This window comes from Anabrus simplex, chromosome 6 (genome assembly GCF_040414725.1).
Source record: "Anabrus simplex isolate iqAnaSimp1 chromosome 6, ASM4041472v1, whole genome shotgun sequence".
Classification (NCBI taxonomy): Eukaryota; Metazoa; Arthropoda; class Insecta; order Orthoptera; family Tettigoniidae; genus Anabrus; species Anabrus simplex.
The window spans coordinates 21873037-21895980 of NC_090270.1; the positions used below are offsets into that span (position 1 = coordinate 21873037).

Sequence of the window (22944 nt, forward strand, 5' to 3'; positions counted from 1 at the left end):
GGAAAATTCCCCATCACAAATGCTACACTTTGTAGCACGTTCATGATCATTTAACTGAATTTCGGTGAGTGGCTTCATAGGAATATTACTATTTAGAATACGACCAAGACGAACTGCATCACTTTCAAGTCTTTCTAAAAATACTTTAGCAGCATAATGTCCTCGATACAGCTCTAACTTGTTAAGCGTACTATCGTAACTACACTTGATGTAATACGCGAAGCTATACGGGACATGCATGTGCGTAGTATTAGTGAAAGAGTTGTCGGGATTAGGTAAGCATGTGTTGCATGGCGTGCGGATAGCTTCAAAGTCTGCATACATCACGAACGGTACCCACATCTGCTTGTGAAAATTTGTAAATTTTAAAACATTATTGCCTGTAGTAGGTATCTCTGTACGTACATGATTGCAGTCATTCTTGGAATGCTTCGTTAACTGATCTTCAGTTCTAAAATACTGCAAGCATCCATCACATAGCCATTTTTTACCATTACGTTTTGATAACTGACTACTAACAAGTCTACTCAGATTTTTAATCCAGCAAAAGTGGCTATTTTCACTGTTTTCAATATAGAGTAAGTTAACATGAGTACTCTTCTTAAGCCATGTATAATACAGAGGACCTACTACAGACTTTTTCCCTACACCATACACATTAATGCTAATGTTATTTAGTTCCTCAAAGCGCTTAATATCCTTTATCTGCACAGGAAATTCTAGACTATCAAAATTTAGCTGCGTTGAATAGTGTGGATACGATGATGTTCTATTCGCTACATTCGATTTAGCACGATTTAAAGCCGACATCACCGCCCATGCAAAACATGCTTCGTCATTGTTTTGGATGTTTACAACAGCTTCTTTTCGCTGAATCCATGTCGGCAGCTCGATGTGTGAAGATCCTCGCATAGGATTGTACTTATTGATGTTAACTTCTAGATACATTATTTCAACTAAAGCCCACCCTGATTCCTTTTCCTGAAATTCCTCGCTCTTAGTTGAAATAATGTTCGAGACATCCCTAAGTACATCACCAAAATTAGTCGACTCACTTATGACAAAATTCTTCGTATTAAATGATTTAATGTCCGTTATTTCGGATTCATCCGTGCTTTTAATGTACAAGGCGAAAAGTTCAAAATTAACTTTAAATAAATTATGATTGGACAAAGATTTAGCAAGAAGCTGTTGTACATCCGGTTGAACGCAATTTAAAAATTTGAAGTGCTCTGAAACTTTTGACTGGTGCGAATTCTGTAACTAGCAATCCTACTTTTAAATGCTGTATTAATTTCCTCGATGTTCGCGTTACTACCACTTCTACACCCATTATTTTTATGCGCATTACTCCGTAAGTGTCCCTGAAAATGCGAAGATGGTACATCAGTGTTACAGTGCTCGCAGTGAATAGTTTGAAGTTCATGATTTTTTCTAGGTTTTTTACTACTAGTACTTTCTACAGCTACATCAGTAGCTGCACGCTTTTTCCCTACTACTACCTGAGGGCAAGTAGATATTTGATGTACCTCTACTAAGTGAGCCTCGTATCGCTCTACGTTAGCGAAATACACACTACAAACTTTACATAAAGCAGATGTTATGCTAGGATGTTTTGATTTCATATGGCGCATGAAGTTATCTCGCCTTGTAAACGTTACATTACATTCCTCGCAGCAGGGGAACATCTGAAAAGAGAACGACCAATAGAGATTAGGCGAAAGTTACGATGTTCGGAAGAAACCAAGTTTCAACATATAGAGGGCGGACATGGCTGTGAGTTTGAAATTATAAGATTAACCTCTTCTATAGCATGAGGATTGAAGAGAACGACTATTTATGAATAGACTAAAGTTACGATGTTTTAGAAGAAACCAAGTTTCAGCCTGTTGAGGTCAGACATAGCTATGTGTGTGTTTGAAATTATAAAATTAACCTGGTCTATAGCATGAGGATTGAAGAGAACGACTATTTATCAATAGACTAAAGTTACGATGTTCGGAAGAAACCAAGTTTCAATGTATAGAGGTCGGACATTGCTGTGAGTTTGAAATTATAAGATTAACCTCGTCTGTAGCATGAGGATTGAAGAGAACAACTATTTATGATTAGCTTAAAGTTAAGATGTTCGGAAGAAACCAAGTTTCAACGTATAGAGGTCGGACATGGCTGTGAGTTTGAAATTATAAGATTAACCTCTTCTATAGCATGAGGATTGAAGAGAACGACAATTTATGAATAGTCTAAAGTTATGATGTTTTAGAAGAAACCAAGTTTCAGCCTGTTGAGGATAGACATAGCTATGTGTGTGTTTGAAATTAACCTCGTCTATAGTATGAGGATTGAAGAGAACGACTATTTATCAATAGATCAAAGTTACGATGTTTTAGAAGAAACCAAGTTTCAGCCTGTACGATGTTTTAGAAGAAACCAAGTTTCAGCCTGTTGAGGTCAGACATAGCTATGTGTGTGTTTGAAATTATAAGATTAACCTCTTCTACGACATGCAGATTAAAGAAAATAACTATTTATCAATAGACTAAAGTTACGATGTTTTAGAAGAAACCAAGTTTCAGCCTGTTGAAGTCAGACATAGCTACGTGTGTGTTTGAAATTAACCTCGTCTATAGCATGAGGATTGAAGAGAACGACTATTTATCAATAGATCAAAGTTACGATGTTTTAGAAGAAACCAAGTTTCAGCCTGTACGATGTTTTAGAAGAAACCAAGTTTCAGCCTGTTGAGGTCAGACATAGCTGTGTGTGTGTGTGTGTGTGTGTGTGTGTGTGTTTGAAATTATAAGATTAACCTCGTCTATAGCATGAGGATTGAAGAGAACATCTATTTATGATTAGCTTAAAGTTATGATGTTATAGAAGAAACCAAGTTTCAGCCTGTTGAGGACAGACATAGCTATGTGCGTGTTTGAAATTAACCTCGTCTATAGTATGATGATTGAAGAGAACGACTATTTATCAATAGACTAAAGTTACGATGTTTTAGAAGAAACTAAGTTTCAGCCTGTTGAGGACAGACATAGCTATGTGTTCTGAAGAAACCAAGTTTCAGCCTGTTGAGGTCAGACATAGCTATGTGTGTGTTTGAAATTAACCTCGTCTATAGCATGAGGATTGAAGAGAACGACTATTTATGAATAGTCTAAAGTTATGATGTTTTAGAAGAAACCAAGTTTCAGCCTGTTGAGGACAGACATAGCTATGTGTGTGTTTGAAATTAACCTCGTCTATAGTATGAGGATTGAAGAGAACGACTATTTATCAATAGATCAAAGTTACGATGTTTTAGATAAAACCAAGTTTCAGCCTGTTGAGGTCAGACATAGCTATGTGTGTGTTTGAAATTATAAGATTAACCTCTTCTACGACATGCAGATTAAAGAAAATAACTATTTATCAATAGACTAAAGTTACGATGTTTTAGAAGAAACCAAGTTTCAGCCTGTTGAGGTCAGACATAGCTATGTGTGTGTTTGAAATTAACCTCGTCTATAGCATGAGGATTGAAGAGAACGACTATTTATCAATAGTCTAAAGTTATGATGTTTTAGAAGAAACCAAGTTTCAGCCTGTTGAGGACAGACATAGCTATGTGTGTGTTTGAAATTAACCTCGTCTATAGTATGAGGATTGAAGAGAACGACTATTTATCAATAGACTAAAGTTACGATGTTTTAGAAGAAACCAAGTTTCAGCCTGTTGAGGACAGACATAGCTATGTGTGCGTGTTTGAAATTATAAGATTAACCTCGTCTATAGCATGAGGATTGAAGAGAACGACTATTTATCAATAGACTAAAGTTACGATGTTTTAGAAGAAACCAAGTTTCAGCCTGTTGAGGACAGACATAGCTATGTGTGCGTGTTTGAAATTATAAGATTAACCTCGTCTATAGCATGAGGATTGAAGAGAACAACTATTTATGATTAGCTTAAAGTTACGATGTTCGGAAGAAACCAAGTTTCAACGAATAGAGGTCAGACATACGTTAAAATCTTCGCACTGCAGACTGTTACTCGGATGAATAAAATGCGTACTTTCAAGCCTGTAACTCGAATGATAATATTCTGGTCGTACCTAAAAAGAACAAACATATATGAATGTAGTGTAGGGTACATCAGTTAACCTAGCTATCTTTACAACTCAAAGTTCGAAAACATACTTTAAAAATGCACGTGCTGTAGACTGTTACTCGGATGAATAAAATGCGTACTTTCAAGCCTGTAACTCGAATGGTACCTAAAAAAAAGAAAAGAACAAACATATATGAATGTAGATGTCTATTACCTAGCGTAGAAGTTGCTTTGCAAACAGTAACTAACAGTTCTAGCTTACCTTAAGATAAAGGCTGAAGAATAATATTCACAGCAGACAGTACTTAGACGGGAGATGTGTACGTAATAAACGCATACAGAGAACTGTGAGCGCTTCACGCAGACGGCAGCGAGTCAATATGCTGCTTGTTACCAAGCGGATGTGAAAATCGCTGACAAATGCAGTACAGTCGGAACTAAATGTTTATGCAACAAGAGCTCTCCTGAAGGTCTTACACTGAGTCCCGCAGGCTGACGTATTTAAGCCGGAATCGAACCTCCAGTTGATGCCGAGGTGTCAGAATTTAAGAGTTCTGCAGCGGATCGAGCCTTAGAAAGTTAGCGCGCGATCCTCGACTTTTGGACTTAAACGGGAGGGTACTAAGCTACATCCGCGGTATTCCTTACCTGTAGGCACTTAAAGGTATTGAGCTAAAACTACATTTAGCTAGATCATGTAATTACACGTTATGGCGATCGCGCAGGCCCCTCGCCTAGCATTTGCTATTTTTTACAGCTTCCAACAGTAGGAGTTCGAACCCGCTATCTTCCGAAGTAGCGAGAATGATTGAGAGTACTGGAGTGTTTGAGGGTGATTCATTTGTCGGATGGAGGCGTTAAGCTGTGTGCAGGCTTCTTCGGTAGGAGTAGGCTATGTGCCGGTACCGGGACATCTAGTTATAAAACCCGCTACAACAAATTTATCGCGTATACTGCGATTTAAAATCCTAGTCAGGAAGGGTAACCGGTCGTAAAACTATGGTGTATGATCTAAGAGGCGGGGTGTGCAAAAAAGCCTGCATTAAGTAAGGGCTGTTGATGGGGACGTTAAACCTTATGCAGACTCCTTCGAAAATGATTGTGAGTACAAGAGTGTTGAGGGTGATTCATTTGTCGGATGGAGGCGTTAAGCTGTGTGCAGGCTTCTTCGGTAGGAGTAGTCTATGTGCCGGCACCGGATTTTACCCTCTCCCTACGGTAGTATATTACATTCTTAGGTAGTTTCGAGAGCGTGCAAAAAGCCAGCGTTAAGTAAGGGCTGTTGATGGGGGCGTTAAACCTTGTGCAGACTCCTTCGAAAATGATTATGAGTATAAGATGTTGAGGGTGATTTATCTGTCGGATGGAGGCGTTCAGCCTTGTGCAGGCTTCCTCGGTAGGAGTAGTCTATGTGCCGGCACCGGGTTTTACCCTCTCCCTACGGTAGTATATTACATTCTTAGGTAGTTTCGAGAGCGTGCAAAAAGCCAGCGTTAAGTAAGGGCTGATGATAGAGGGGTGATAAACCTTGTACAGGCTCCTTCAACAGGAGTAGCCTACATGCCGGCGCCGTGCAGGCTCTTTCGATATTAGTGGGCTATATGCTGGCACTGTGATATTTTATGTTAGGAACTTACACGAGCTACGTGAGTTACAAGTGGCTTATCAGCACACCGTGTCTTCGTTCAAGGTTACTACAGCCGGAAGATGAGTGTACAATTTCAGCCTACACATACATTCCACACCTCGCTCTGAATGACTGTGCCGATACAACTTCAAAGATAGTGTTCTATCCAGTAGAACAAAAAATGTAACCCATAACCCGTTCCTAAAGCTTAAAACTGTAAATGTTTGAAGCTCCTGTTTTTACAGCTAGATGTGGTTCCTAACGTAGCAGGGCCGGGATTAAAAATATGTTTTAAAGCCGAGTGCCTCCTCCTGACGCAGGAGTTTAAATCGCAAGAATTTGTTTTACGACCGGTTGCCCTTCCTGACGTGAGATTTTAAATCACAAGAATCCGTTTTACGACAGGATGCCCTTCTAGGATTTTAAAAAGCAGTATCTAGCCTCTTACATCATACACTATTGTTTTACGGTACGACCGGTTGCCTTTCCTGACGCGAGATTTTAAATCACATGAATCTGTCTTACAACTGGATGCTCTCCTAGGATTTTATATAGCTGTATCTAGCCTCTTACATCATACAGTATTGTTTTCGACCGCTTGCCCTTCCTGACGTCAAAGAACTGGGATTAAGAATCTGTTTTACAACTAGATGCTCTTTTTAACACGAGAATCGGGGTTTTACAGCTAGATGCTCTTCTTAGTGCAGGAACTAAGATTTTAAATCGCTGTATCACGAACTATTGTTTTACTGCCGGATGCCCTTCCTGACGCAAAACTAAGATTTTAAATCGCAAGAATTTGTTTTAAGACTAGTTGCCCTTCCTGACGCAAAACTGGCAGTATCTAGCCTCTTACATCATACACTATTGTTTTCGACCAGTTGCCCTTCCTGACGTTAAAGAACTGAGATTAAGAATCTGTTTTACAACTAGATGCTCTTTTTAACACGAGAATCGGGGTTTTACAGCTAGATGCACTTCTTAGATTTTAAATCGCTGAATCATGAACTATTGTTTTACAGCCGGATGCCCTTCCTGACGCAAAACTAAGATTTTAAATCGCAAGAATTTGTTTTAAGAGTAGTTGCCCTTCCTGACGCAGAACTGGCAGTATCTATCCTCTTACATCATACACTATTGTTTCGACCGGTTGCCCTTCCTGACGTCAAAGAACTGGGATTAAGAATCTGTTTTACAACTAGATGCTCTTTTTAACACGAGAATCGGGGATTTACAGCTAGATGCTCTTCTTAGATTTTAAATCGCTGTATCACGAACTATTGTTTTACAGCCGGATGCCCTTCCTGACGCAAAACTAAGATTTTAAATTGCAAGAATTTGTTTTAAGACTAGTTGCCCTTCCTGACGCAAAACTGGCAGTATCTAGCCTCTTACATCATACACTATTGTTTTCGACTGGTTGCCCTTCCTGACGTCAAAGAACTGGGATTAAGAATCTGTTTTACAACTAGATGCTCTTTTTAACACGAGAATCGGGGTTTTACAGCTAGATGCACTTCTTAGATTTTAAATCGCTGTTCACGAACTATTGTTTTACAGCCGGATGCCCTTCCTGACGCGAGATTTTAAATCAGAAAAATTTGTTTTAAGACTAGTTGCCCTTCCTGACGCAAAACTAGCAGTATCTAGCCTCTTACATCATACACTATTGTTTTCGACTGGTTGCTCTTCCTGACGTCAAAGAACTGGGATTAAGAATCTGTTTTACAACTAGATGCTCTTTTTAACACGAGAATCGGGGTTTTACAGCTAGATGCTCTTCTTAGATTTTAAAAAGCAGTATCTAGCCTCTTACATCATACACTATTGTTTCACGGTATGGCTGGTTGCCCTTCCTGACGCTGAAAGACCGGGATTTAGCCAGTTACCCTTCCTGAGGTAACAAGACTAGGATTTATTTTTTTAGACTGCACTTGGCTAGAAATAGCCACACGAAATTATTATATAGAAAGAGAATTGCTGGGCGGATGACAGCTGACGCAAGAGTGCGGTACGGTGATTAAAGATGGCGGATGACAGCTGTCAAAAAGCATGTTGATTTGTTTCCAAACAAGAGCACGTGGAATTTGCCGCCACCACATTTCAACTAAAGATTGCAGCACTGTTCTCTCTGGATTAAAGATGGCGGATGACAGCTGTCAGAAAAGCATATAGGTTTGTAAAGCACGTAGAATTTACCGCCACCACATTTCAAAGGTAAGTAGCTAAAGAGGGCAGCACGGTGATTAAAGATGACGGTTGACAGCTGTCAAAAAAGCATGTTGATTTGTTTCCAAACAAGAGCACGTGGAATTTGCCGCCACCGCATTTCAACTAAAGATTGCAGCACTGTTCTCTCTGGATTAAAGATGGTGGATGACAGCTGTCAAAAAAAGCACATAGCTTTGTTTCCAAACAAGAGTACGTGGAATTTGCCGCCACCACATTTCAACTAAAGATTGCAGCACTGTTCTCTCTGGATTAAAGATGGCGGATGACAGCTGTCAGAAAAGCATATAGGTTTGTAAAGCACGTGGAATTTACCACCACCACATTTCAAAGGTAAGTAGCTAAAGAGGGCAGCACGGTGCTCAAAGATGGCTGCTGTCAAAAAGCATTTTTCAAATTATCCGCCACCACATTTCAAAGGTAAGTAGCTAAAGAGGGCAGCACTGTGCTCTATAGATTAAAGATGGCGGATGACAGCTGTCAAAAAACACGTGGCTTTGTTTACCTCGCGGTAGTTAGGTTAAGTTGGTAGCACTAAGGTTTAGACCCGTCAAGATAGCAGCACTGCGGATGACAGGTGACGAATTTTACATCTACTACGATAAAGAGGGGAGCACAGTGCTCTGTGGTTTAAAGATGGCGGATGACAGCTGTCAAAAAAGCACGTGGCTTTGTTTACCACACGCTAGTTAGGTTAAGTTGGCACTACTGAGGTTTAGGCCCGTCAAGATGGCAGTACTGAGGTTAGCGATGCGTTGTTGTCTGTCAAAAAGCACGTGGCTGTCAAAAAACACGTGGCTTTGTTTACCTCACGCTAGTTAGGTTAAGTTGGCACTACTGAGGTTTAGGCCCGTCAAGATGGCAGCAGTGAGGTTAGCGATGCGTTGTTGTCGATGACAGCTGTCAAAAAGCACGTGGCTTTGTTTACAAATTCAAATCTCGCGCCAAAATTCAAATCTCCCGCCAAAATTCAAATTTCCCGCCAAAATTCAAATTTCCCGCGGGAGGAGGAGGAGGCGGCCGAACTCTCCTATTATACTACTTTCGTATACTAGTCTTGATCGTGTATATCTAGAAACACTGAGGGTCGTCTTTAAGAACCTCTTCTACAATTCCTAGGTCGTTCATTGTTAGCTTATCCCAAATAATCTCTATTCCGTAAGTCAAGATAGGAATCATTATGGCGTCGTGTAGAACCATGGCAGTCTTCAGAGAAAGCCTATTGAGAATTTTGATGTCGTACATCGCGTTTATTTCCGCTGTTTTTCTTTGACCTATACGTTGTCTGTAGGGTTAAGCCAAGGTATCGGAAGTTATTTACGTTTAGTGCGTGTTGCTAGTATTAAAATACATGGACTTGCCAGGAATCGAAATCGGGGCAGTGATGTTACTCGTACAACAGCAAAAAGGCAAATTGTCGTAATTTTCCTTAGTATGTTAACTCTACTTGAGTGACACTACTTAAAGGCCAAAGCGAATAGACAAATCACTTTAAATTTCGAGGGAAAGAAGTCACCACCCATGTGTCGTCTGTTGTGAGCCCTTGGGGAATCTTGCCAATTTCAGGTATTGTTTCGAGGGTAGAGTTGTGTTCTCCTGGGAGACAGCAGGACTCACACATCACCGACTAAGCCCGCCAGGTGTTCCTGAGGGAAGATAGGGTGAAATAAATCGCACTCCAGTGATATGTAACCTCGCATTCTCCTCCCACGCCTGAACAGAGAGAGGACTCGGCCGGCTGAAGACCACTCCATTATTATAGAAAAAATGTTAACCAGATTTTAAACATGAAGAAACAATCCAACCCTGGTGTTTCTGCCGACATTAAGATCACTGTAGCGTCTATTAACAAAATATGCGGCTGTCTTACCTGCATTTGAAACTGAACTTACCGAAATTAAATCCACACCCAAGAGGCATATAAACATGACTACTTTTCTCCAACGTCCGGTTCGGCGAATGTATTCGTTTCCTATCAACTGTAACACGATTAATGTTAATTATACGCAGCACCCCGGATCAAAGGAATACATTTCCAGCCTCTCTTGAAAGGGTATGTTGCAGTCAGCTCCACCTGTTATGTTTGTGTGTGTCGAACACTTGACCCGTTTTTCTACGGGGTCGAGTATGAAGTGAGATGAATCTTTGTAGCGAGTTTTTAGGACCGGACGTCAAGCTCATCAGAGAAGTTAATGAGATAAAATGAATGACGTGATATATGAGAGTAGGAAGGGAGATGGTGAAACTCAGTGCCGGCACATAGCCTACTCCTGTTGAATAGCACCAAGAGTTCTGCTCAAGGCTTAACGTTTTCATCCGACGGATGAATCACCATCAACAGACATAGAACCAAGTGTACACTCATCAACACAAACATTGACCGTCGCAGAAGATAACATTTTTTTTATCCTCTTCTTTGAAATAGAATGAACAAATTGTGCAGGTGTAGGATTTTAAGTATTATCTCTTCGGCCTTCGACTGTCCACAGTCTCATAGAATATCCTTGCGTTTCTGTAATGTATAAAATTAAATACAGTAGTATCCGCTATCTCGACTCCCTGTAACTCAACGATATGACCGGCACTAATTTTCCTTCTTTTTGTTTAATCGCTAAATTATTTTCGCTTGTCAAGATATAAAAGCCATGTTTCTTCTTCCTAACTGAGCAATTGGCCGTGCGGTTACAAGCGCGCAGCTGTGTGCTTGCATTCGAGAGATAGTGGGTTCGAACCCCACAGTTGGCAGCCCTGAAAATGGTTTTCCGTGGTTTCCCGTTTTCACACCAGGCAAATTCTGGGGCTGTACCTTAATTAAGTCCACGGCCGCTTCCTTTCAACTCCTAGCCCTTTCCCACCCCATCGTCGCCATAAGACCTATCTCTGTCGGCGCGACGAAGTAAATTGTCTCCTTCCTGACGTGACTACAGCCAATGAACCAAGGCATTTTGGAAGAAATGAAGTAGGGATGCAGACGAAACATTTATGTTGAAATCATTTCTTAGCAGACAAAGTAAGGGTCAATTCCTCAATTGTGCCGAAAGTGGAGGGGCTAAAAGGCTCGTAACGGTTTCTAATTGGTGAGTCTTGAATAGCTCTATCAAACTAATAGGAAACAAATTTCGAAAATCACCTCCGGTCTGAATGCAGTTCCGGAAAAACAGCCTAAAATCACTTGTTTTGTAATCGTTTTCTTTTTTTATTCAAATCCTAGCCAAATTAACATATTTACATAATTCTTTCTATAATGTGGTCCTTGGTTCAATACCCTCAGGCATTTTTAGATTTTTGAAAAATGTCCACACCGAATGTAGTTATAAGGGCGTAAGTGAAACTCTGCATTGACTCACATTAGCGCTTGTAGTAATAGGAAAAGGGAAACTGCTAATCTAAACGGCCGAATAACAATGATTAAGAAAAGGATTGTAATTTTCAGGAATAAATAAAGAATATACTCTCATACTTTATTATATTTTATTTACCTAAAATTCGTAACTCAAATCCCTAGGATGTTTTCAACATTGAGTTGCTTGCCTGAAGGGCTACAACTGTGAATGTTTCTTCTCTTGTCTTATCGGTGGAGAAAGGGTGAGGCATGTTGAATAAACTAAGGAAAATAGAAATGTTGGACGTACTGCGGTGGATATCTGAATCTTGGAATGGAATCTATCATATAAGCCTGGTTCGTTCCTGAAGAAAGTTGCTGGACCATTCAGGAAACGAGTTTCAAGAAACCAAGGAAAAAACAGAAAATTGTGAAACTGTGAACTCATTGAATAAAATGACCACGCTGCGAAGAGGTTACTGGTATTGGTGCTGGAAAATGGATGGGGCAGAGTGAAAACTGTGAACTTTTAAATAGTGAAAGGGAACGAAAATAAACATGAAGATGAATCAGTAGATGAAGAAATCGACAATAGCGGAAAAGTTGAAAAGACTCACAGTGAAGAACTACAGGCTGCTGAAGGTGCACCTGCTATGGACATTTTGTTTCTCCGTCAACTACGTGACGATGCTGCACGAAGAGTGCAAGAAACAATCGAGCATCACGACATTTTTTCGTACAAAGAACTACAGTATCTCGTTTAGGGTTAATACATTCATCTGTATCTATTATTGTTGTTCGGCTACTCTTTGTCCTTGGCCAACCTGCAGCTGCTGTGCAATAATAAAAATTCTTCAGTTGTGTATGTAAGTTTCCTTTAAATTTTTCAACAATTATTTAAGGGTCCTGCTAATCAGAGATAAATATGTGTATTTTGACTTGTAATTTGTTTTCTATGTATCTTCCCGGCTGTCACATTTACAATACTACTTTTTGTTTTGCAGGTGCCCCGCGAGGACCCCTGCGAGTTCTGCCTGTGTCTGGACGGGGAGCTCTTCTGCTGGTGGCAGGAGTGTCCTCCAACCAGCGCCGGGCCCTGCGGAGCGAGCCGCGCCTTATCCGCTTGTGGTAAGTCACCTAGACCGTTTCTTTCTTAATCTGTTTACCCTCCAGGTTTGGTTTTACCCTCGGACTCAGCGAGGGACCCCACCTCTACCGCCTCAAGGGCAGTGTCCTGGAGCGCGAGACTTGGGGTAGGATATAACTGGGGAGGAGGACAAGTACCTCGTCCAGGCGTCCTCCCCTGCTGTGATTAACAGGGGCCTAATGAGGGGATGGGAAGATCGGAAGGGATAGACAAGGATGAGGGAAGGAAGTGGCCGTGGCCTTAAGTTAGGTACTATCCCAGCATTTGCCTGAAGGAGAAGTGGGAAACCACGGAAAACCACTTCGAGGATGGCTGAGGTTGGAATCGACCAACACCCCCGTCTCTACTCAGATGACCTCCCGAGGCTGAGTAAACTCAGTTCCAGCCCTCGTAACACTATTGAAATTTCGTGGCAGAGCCGGGAATCGAACCCGGGCCTCCGAGGGTGGCAGCTAATCACACCAACTACTACACCACCGGGGCGGACTATTCCTTATTTAATAGATTATCATTATTATTATTATTATTATTATTATTATTATTATTATTATTATTATTATTATTATTATTATTATTATTATTATTAAACTACCTAAATTACATTTATTTACATTTTTAAATTTTTTAGCCCGACAATGGGAGAGGAAAGGGCTAGTAGCGGGAAGAAAGGTCTTAATGAATTTTTTGGGTGTGAAAATGGTAAACAATGGAAAGCCATTTTAGGGCTAAAGACAATGGGATTCGAACCCATTATCTCTCGAATGCATGGTGATAGCTACGTGACCCAAACCGCGCAGCAACTAGTTCGGTTTTACAATACATTTTAATAGGGAAGTATATTTATTTTTTCGCAAAAGTACTCATAAATCATGTCTTGAATTGAAGGGAAAGTGGCGGTAAATCAGTAGAATCCTCCATACCTCCAAAGCAATTAAAACAGTTTTCATTTAACACTTTCGCCTCTGAAGTGTGAACACTATAGCAGTATGTGGCCCACCCTCCAGCCTTCTCTCACCCCTGTCGTCAAGTTTCCACTCTCGTCAAGGAAGAAGATGCTGAGTCTTCCGCTTCCTTTGCAAGATAAATAAATCTGCCTTCGCTCAACGAACAAGTCGACATTTACTGGAAAATCTGTATAACTCACACTTGTTTGAGACTGTGACCACTGGACTACGCTGCCGCTTCCTCTGACTTCACGACTGGCACATGACAGTAGTAGTAACAATAACGGGTTTTTTATAAGTTACTTCTGCTTTCTCTCTCTCCTTATTTATTTATTTATTTATTTATTTATTTATTTATTTATTTATTTATTTATTTATTTATTTATTTATTTATTTATTTATTTATTTATTTATCCCACCTTGTGGCCATAATCGTTAAGACGTGGGACACCGTGATCATACGGTTCGAGTCATGTTGCTCGAAAAACAATATTCACCATCAGAATGTTGTCTGGGAGGGTAGAAGAGGTGGTGGAATACAATTTCTAATCACTAGATTGTGTACCAAAAGCCTGGATTCAATTCCAGACCTGTCCGCAGTGTTCGTATTGAGTGAGGGCATATGACGCTGTTGATGGTGATTCGTCCGTCGGATGGGGACGTTAAGCCTTGAGCAGACCCCCTTCATACCATTCGATAGGAGCAGCCTATATGCTAGCATCGCGTTTCACCCTCTCCCTTCCTACTCTCATGTATCACGTCATTCATCTCATCTCATTTAATCCTCTGAGGAGGTTGACGTCAGGAAAAGCATCCGGTCGTAAAAACTCTTTACGAAGGTTCATGTCACTTCATACTCGACCCCGTACAGCAACGGGACAAGGGTTGAACATTTATTTATTTATTTATTTATTTATTTATTTATTTATTTATTTATTTATTTATTTATTTATTTATTTATTTATTTATTTATTTATTTATTTATTTATTTATTTATTTATTTACAGTAAAACACCCTTTAACCAAAACGCCGCAGAAAGTTTATTATCCAAATGTCTCTCCATATACAGCGTACAAATGAGAGAGCTGCCGTTTTGTATTCAGTTTACATCAAAGGCCTAATCACCTGGCAAATGTGAATGTGAATGACCAGAGAATGCTTAAAGACGACGAATAAAGTTTCTTCGAGTATTATACTGTAAAATGAAGCCACTATATCTTAAATAAGATGTACTCAGCTTATTGAGTTTCAAAATCCATGATTGGCTCCTTGCTGACAGGCTGAATAGTCCGAGCAAACCTGTTAAGACCATACGGCTCGCTCGTGAGGTCGCCGAATGCAGAGTAGGCATCGCTCACCACACCACCGCCACAAATATCCTGGCTTGAGAGAGGTCGTCACCGTCGAGGCGGACCGCCGTCCCCATCAGGAGTGGAAGGAAAACTTGTTTAACAGTAGTCGCTCATAGCGTGTTAACGTACTGTTAAGACGGTAGCGTGAAGTTAGTACCTACGAACTGCGGCTTGAAACTTTGTTGTTACCAACTTATAGAATAAAGTTATCTGTATAAAATATGATAAACAAAATCAATGTTTCCGCAGACCCGACCGATCCTACAGATATTATCTGAGAGAAATTGATCTCAAATAGTCACAACAACCGACTGGAGTTTCGCCAAGACCTTAAAATCATTCTTCTTTGTTTGTTTGTTTGTTTTTTTGTTTGTTTGTTTGTTTTGTTTTGTTTTATTGTCTTTTGCTGGAAAATCCATTCGTTAAATGCATTTCTAATTTCCATCAAAAGTAACAGTACAATTAAATCTGAGATAGAATATGAAAAAAGAAATGAAAACCTCATTAAAAAAATGAGGCTTGTTGAAAGTAAGACTCAGTCTGCGGCTGCTTGTTCACAGCTGGTTGCCAACGCTCCATGACTACTGTTGAGAAAATCTGCATTAACCATGACGTTAATTCCATGACTGAGCATAAGAAAGTATGTATGCAAGTATAACGCTCAACGACTTCCTAAATGTGACCTCATTCTACACTTCAGAGGAGGGGACCATTCTGAAGCAATGACACAATAATCATTAATTATTATGTACCATATCAACTGGACTGGAGTTTCGCCAAGACCTTGACTTCATTCTCTGTTTGTTGTTTGTTTGTTTTTTGTTTGTTTTTTGTTTGTTTTTTGTTTTTTGTTTGTTTCTGTTTGCTCGTTCTGTTTTGTTTTATTGTCTTTTGCTGGACAATCTATTTGTTAAATGTATTTCTAATTTCTAACGAATAGTAACAGTACAGTTAAATCTGAGATAGAATATGAAAAAAGAGATTAAATATCCCACAGAAAAATGGAGGAAACTTGTTGGAAGTTAGACTCAGTCTGCTGTCGCCCAGGTGGCAGATTCCCTATCAGTTGTTTACCTACACTTTTCTTGAATATTTTCAAAGAACTTGGAAACGTATAGATCATTTCTCTTAATAAATTATTCCACTCCCTCACTTCTCGTTGTATGAATGAATTCTTCCCCAGTTTGTCCTCTTGAATACCAACTCTCATACTTTTAAATACTCCACTCAAACTTATTCATCTACAAGTGTCATTCTACACCATCTCTCCACTGACAACTCGGAATATACCACACAGTAGAGAACCTCGTCTCCTTACTCCCAAGTCTTCCCAGCCCAAAGTTTGCAATATTTTCGTAACACTAATCCTTTGTCGGAAATCAGCCAGAACAAATGGTGCTGCTTTCCTTATGATATTTTCCAGTTTTCGTATCAGGTAATCCTGGTGTAGTCCTAAACACTGTGTTGTGTTGAAATGTGGGGTGATACACCGTATAGTCACATGGATAGACTAGTCAAACTACAGAAAAGTGTCCTAGATTCATATACGAAGGTCGTACTATATTGTTTTACACTTTATTTTTTCTACCCAAATGAAGTGCATTACACATCAGTTGTTGCGTCCACCTTCTCAACATATTCTCCTTGTAACTGTATGCACTTTTGCCATCGATGTGTCAGTCTCTCCAGACCTTCCTGAAACCATTCTTTTGGAGTGCTGCGTACCCATGGAAAGCAGCTGTGGTCTCTCGGCTAGAGTGGGGCCCGGCATTGTCATGTTTCAGAAGCACATCTTCAGCCCATTTTCCTGGCCGCTTAGTGTGAATGGCACGACGTAAGCGCTTAAGGGTTGTCACATATGCTGCACTGTTAATCGTGGTCCGAAATTCCAGCCAGTCAATGATAATGATGCCCCTTTGTGTCCCAGAACACTGTCGCCAGTGGCTTGCCAACTGATGGAACTGTTCGACATTTCTTTGGCGATGGACTGCCCGTACGCTTCCATTGCATCGATTGCTGTTTCGTTGCGGTTCGTGGTAATGGAGCCATGTCTCATCACCAGTCACAAGCCTAGCCATGAAGTCGGCTGGATCTTGATCATTGCGTTGCAAACGTTCTCTGCACACATTCACACGCCTCTGCTTTTCGTCTGCAGACAAGAGTCTAGGCACCCACGTGGATGACACCTTCCCAAACAGCAAGTGGCCTTATACTATCTGCTGCAGGGTCGGCTAATTCCCGTGGCTGCCTCCATTTCCATAAATGTGTTGCATTTGTTTCCTTGCATGGCTTGTTCGACCCGGGCAATGTTGCCTGGTGTTGACACTGTCACATTCCTTCCAGAACTGGTTCCCTTGTCCACCAATGTGCGCCGTATTTTCCAACCTTCCACCCAGTCGTAAACTGTTTTCCGTGACGTCGCATGTTCTCCACAGACTGTCACCAAGCTCCGATGAATTTCTGCAGTGGTCACGCCTTCTTTCCATAGGAACCATGTTGTCCCTGACGGTTGCCTTCCATGTTGTCTGCTCCTACGCTGACAGTGTTGTTATGAAATGGCTATGACGAGTGCATTCGTTGGCTCCTGTGCGTGTGCTGCTACCAAACAGTGGAACAAGGCACTAGTTACACGTCACGACCTTCGAAAGTGAAATGTGAACCACACCCGGACGAACAAAAAATAAAGTGTAAAGCAATATAGTACGCCCCTTATGGATTAAGACAAGAGAGACTCATGTAGGCTTACATTTCAGCACAGTGACATTGTACGGACTGATTTGGCTGCGCGGTTAGGGTCGCGTACAGGTGAGTTTGCATTCGGGAGAGGGTGGGTTGGAAAGTTTCGATATCCCTGAAGATGGTTTTCCATGGTTTTCCATTTTCACTCCAGGCAATTGCTGGGGCTGTACCTTAATTAATGACCCATATTAAACTCATGAAAATCAATGTTGTTTTTGGTTTTTAATTAATTCAGTCATATGTAGTGTAGAAGAGGGGAATGCCGAAATCGGGACTTAAAAATCTCCATTAGCTTGCGAGATATGAAGATCCTAAGTTTTAGGTACCGAGTTCGATAGCTGCACTCGCTTAAGTGCGGGCAGTTTCCAGTATTCGGGAGATAGTGGGTTCAAACCCCACTGTCGGCAGCCCTGAAGATGGTTTTCCGTGGTTTCCCATTTTCACACCAGGTAAATGCTGGGGCTGTACCTTAATTAAGGCCATGGCCGCTTCCTTCCCAGTTCTAGCCCTTTCCTGTCCCATCGTCACTATAAGACCTATCTGTGTCGGTGCGACATAAAGCCAATAGCAAAAAAACCAATAGCAAAAAATGTAGGTATCGGACAGCGTCACGTCACTGTTGTCTTAACGACAGGATATCGCGCACCCCTTCCGAATGTCTATGAGTGTTTCTCCGTGTCAGCACAATGTTTAGAATATACAGAAAAGTGAAGCCTTATCAATTTAACTTAATGAACAGCATCTCGAGTAGAAAACGAACCATCGGTGCCTGTTATTTCGGAAAGACATGGAAACACATACTGGTGTAAGTGCGAACATTATGAGGCGATGGCACTGCCACTGAAAAGATTCTGCAGTAACGAAAGTGAAACAGTAAATGAAATGCACCGAAGTGCGACGTGTGTTGTTTGGCACAAGGACTTTTCTAGTGTTGCCTTAAATTACAGGGTGTTAAATACAGCATGTCGTCTTCATACGGATAAAACGAATATCCCAAATGTGAGGGAAAGACTAGCTATGAAGGCAAATGCTAACAGGTGGTCCGTAGCCTTTCGTCAGTTTGTGTACTGGGTTAATTCATGGACTCATTTAAGAAGAGAGAAGAAACGTTTTACCATCTTTGTAGTGAAAGAAATCTGAAAACGATATCACCAAGATAACCAGGCTGCCGAGGGGTAAGAACTGGAATACTGTGATTAATAACAGATGTAAAAGTTTATTTAGAATATTTCAAATTACTTCGTAATGTAGATGCACGCCTTATAACAGGAACAGATTTCATTTTCCTTATATTTAGTGCGAGCACAGGACGATTTTTAACACATGTTTTTTATTTTGTCTCAGGAGTTCGGCATTATATTTAATCGATAGTTCATAGTGCTGCTTTCTAAAATGTGTAGAGCATACGAAACTATATCGGGTTGTCGATAAATTAGCGCTACTTATTCTTTTTTTTTTTTACCAAGCTTGATATCTCTCTGGAGATCTCCCTCCACTGGGTAATCTGTCAAAACCTTCGATATTTTCGAAGTCCTTGCGTGGTTGCAACCATACAGAACACAGTAAACCATGTTTTCACTTAGGTATCGTTTACAGTAATAGCAGTGATTAGGGGGGAGGGGGGAGGCCCTCCCTCCCACTTTGTGAAGAAAAAAATATTTTGTTCCATTTTAGTCGGCTGGAACTGGGGATTATTAAAAAAAGCCTTTTGTACAAGCCCCGTTGTCTTATCAGCTAATTTCTTCCATTATTTTGTTTAATTATTAACAAAACTATTAACGGAAATACGCACAAAATGTCGTTCGTCGCTGCTAACAGATTTGTATGCAGTATTTTCGGTGTTAGTTTCTTAGTGTGCAGTCCAGTACTAAATGATTTTAATTGTAAATAATATTATTTATTAGTAATACATGTTTAATATTGTTCCATTGGTGAAAATTCTATTGTATAGCACTGTATCAAAATTCCAAACAAACTCTTATGCCGCATTTCAGTTGGAAAAACCCTCAACCTTTACCTCACTGTCAAAATTCGCTCAGAGAGCATGAGAAAGCATACCAGTTTGTAGATATGTGTTTCAGTTCTGTTGTATATAGCCTCTCCCCCACACCAAACCAAACCCCATGGCGGAACAACCCGAAGTACCATGGCCTATCAAGTTTCAGCCCGAAACCCTGCAGATTACGAGGTGCCGTGTGGTCAACACGACGGATCCTCTCGGCCGTTATTCTTGGCCTTCCTAATCGGGGCCGCTATCTCACCGTCAGATAGCTCCTCAATTCTTATCACGTAGACTGAGTCCACCTCGAAGCAGCCCTCAGATAGGTGTAAATGTCCCAGACCTGGCCGGGAATCGAGCACGGAGCCTCCGAGTAAGGGCCAGGCACGCTACTTCTACACCACGGGATCCCTCCCCCCCCCCCCCCCCAAGCCCCTTTACTTCCGCCCGCTATATCTCAAACACGGCTACTTTTTGTTTTCTACATTCCCACCACCACCACTTCTAATTCCCAATTGTAGCTACTGGCTTACAGTAGTTAAATGTGCCGAACCAACAATTGCACTGTGTGATACTGCTATAATATTCATAGGGCCGATGACCTTCGATGTTAGGCCCCTTTAAACAACAAGCATCATCATCATCAATATTCATAGCGCCCAGGAGGAGGCGACGTCACCCACTCAAACGCTGTGGCTGTTTTCCGCTTATATCTCCTGAACAATATTGCAATAGAATTTTCAACACCTTCATTAATCCTTCATTCATTGAGTTAAGAAAATAAAACTCCAAAATAAGCTGCACATTCTTACGTCACCGAAATCCTTTCAAACTGTTAATACGATTAAACAACTAGCAAATAAAATGTATTTATACACTTTATGATTTGTTAACTTGCTGGTAGGAAATAGTGCACGCAGTGCGGTAACGAACCACAATTATGAAACTAGAGAACAAGCCAAGTGTTTAAAGTAAAATTAAATAAACATAATTCTGAACAGGGCCCTTCAAAAGTAGAGTAATATTTTACAACAAACTCTCCCAAGAAATAAAATAGTTTTCAGGCTTTATATTAAAAACTCGTTTTTGATCCGCCCCAAAACCCCCAATTCCTCTACATTAGAAGTGGTCACTCGGAAAATTACTGTGACGAAAAGGTACGTCGTACCGAGAAACGGATTGTGCCATAGATGGTACGTCCTATAATATTTTCTTGTATATTCTCGATTTATAGCAAAGATAGACGTAAGCGCTTCGACCTGGTTCAAATTACGTACGTTTTTCACAAGATTAGGAATTATTTTCCTCGCCTACTGGACAGCTATAGTCTTGAATTCTGGTAGGCGTATCGGGGTTAAAACGATTTATATTTTAGTTCTGTGACGTTTTTTCGTATCTGCATCGGGTACACCTTAAATTGGTTTAAATATTAGGTTAGCTTGAAATTTGAGTACAGTGTCCACATATTCCTTTCGTTTTTTCATTCTTACACGGTGCTAGAATCATGCATTTTGTTCACATATGACCCACGGACATTCCAATGAGCCTGCCGAATTTCATGATTGTATTAATCTTATAAGACTGGGCGAGTTGGCCGTGCGGTTAGGGTCGAGCACTTGTGAGCTTGCATCTGGGAGATAGTGGGTTCGAACCCCACTGTCGGCAGCCCTGACGATGGTTTTTTGTGGTTTCCCATTTTTACGCTAGCCAAATGCTGGAGCTGTGTCTTAATTAAAGTCACGGCCACTTCCTTCCCAATCCTAGGCCTCTTCTATCTCATCGTCGCCATAAGAACAATCTGTGTTGGTGCGACGTAAAACAAATACCAAACAATCTTATAAGTGGGCAAAATAGTAAAATTAATTATGCAAAATGTATGAAATTGACGTAAAATCAGAAAATGCAGCTCTATCTAAGGCATAAGGCATCAAGATACGATTTAGTCACGGGACCAAAGTTGTAGATCTCTTCATCGTGCCTTCCGAATGTATTGTCCATTTGGCGATACGACTTACCGTTTAGGCACAAAATACCTCGAAACGATGGTCTACACCATCATGAAAATTGCCTCCACACTTCGATAATTTTTGGAGGTAAAAAGTTAAACACTGGAAATTTTTGGAATTTCTCCGTCGGTTGCAGGTCAGCTGTGCCAAATTTTAATTTTTAGCGCACTGCAACATAGCGTCCGCCAATTAGTTTTGGAAAGCGGAGTAAAATTAAAAATTTGAACTTTTTGGAACATTTTCATACGTTACAGGCCATCACGTTGGCAAATTTCAAGTTTCTACCTCATCTGGAAGTGGACTGACTGACTGACTGACTGACTGACTGACTGACTGACTGACTGACTGACTGACTGACTGACTGACTGACTGACTGACTGACATTAGTCAGTTAGCCTTCTGGCTTTATATATTAAAAATTACCTACTTAGCAAAGAAATGTGTTTATCGGCATTGCGCCTCCAAATTCCACTTTGTGACAATGTTGAGGGGGAAAATACCGACCCGCACCACAAGGAAGGGTACCCAACTGTTGCCGCTGACTTTTCAACGAGACCAGTTTATTTACGTTTCAGAACACCAGAAACGATATTTGGTGCAATTTGATGTGCTACGGACTGCTGGAACTGGAAGGGGGGAATGGGGGTATTGAGCGCAAGGAAAGGAGTAGACGCGAAACCGGTCTGCTAGTTACGTATTAGAGGTGAATTTGACCTCTTGTATGTACAGGCTGTTTGAAAATGAAACAAGTTGTGGTCGTTAACTTATTAGTGGATTTCTTCGGTATTTTAGAGGAAACGCTAACCAGACTGCATCGCATAGTTTTCGAACAGATCAGAAAACAACTACTTGATGAAGATGTTCTTGTTGAAGTGTATAGAACTCTTATGGAATATGAAGAAGTCACCGATGAAGATGATATTGAAAGTGATTTTGGGGATGATCCACCGATAGAGCTAAACAGTGAGACGACTTCAGAAAGTGGTCCAGCATTATGTGGCAGTGACGAGAGCGGTGATTCCTCGCATTATCCATCATCCCAACAGAAGAACAGAACCAAATTTCCTCAAGGTTACTTCGCAGAAGCTTACGAAATCTGGACGAAGCAGCCAAGAGGGAAAGATCCTCTACAAGGGTGCCCTCCGGGAAAAGCACTACACATGTCCCCTAGAGTCAAATTCACTACCGTAATGGCACAAGAAAGACAAATATAAAATAAGACAGTTATACAAAAGTTCGAAAAGACGCTGAAACGACATGGCAGAAACAGGACGGTGCTACAAGAAAGATTAAATAACTAGGTACATGATCATTTCATTGCAATGCGAAAACGACATGGAATTCCACACGAACGAACGCTACGAATCTGGGCGATGTCTTTTAAAGCACAAATTGATCCAAACAACGCCTTAATATTCAAAGTTTCCAAATCTTGGCTGCAGCTGTTCAAGAGAAGAAAAAAAAAGACTGTTTCACGCAACATCAC

At 40.8% G+C, this 22944-nt stretch overlaps 1 protein-coding gene across 1 annotated transcript in view; it reads left to right on the forward strand.

Annotated features, from left to right (window-relative positions):
* LOC137501276 (kielin/chordin-like protein) overlaps positions 1-22944 on the forward strand; it is a 445080-nt gene that overhangs the window by 334420 nt on the left and 87716 nt on the right. Inside the window, exon 3 of the mRNA XM_068228210.1 lies at positions 12275-12398. Coding sequence (XP_068084311.1) covers positions 12275-12398 — 124 coding nt within the window. The remainder of the gene's footprint in view (positions 1-12274; positions 12399-22944) is intronic.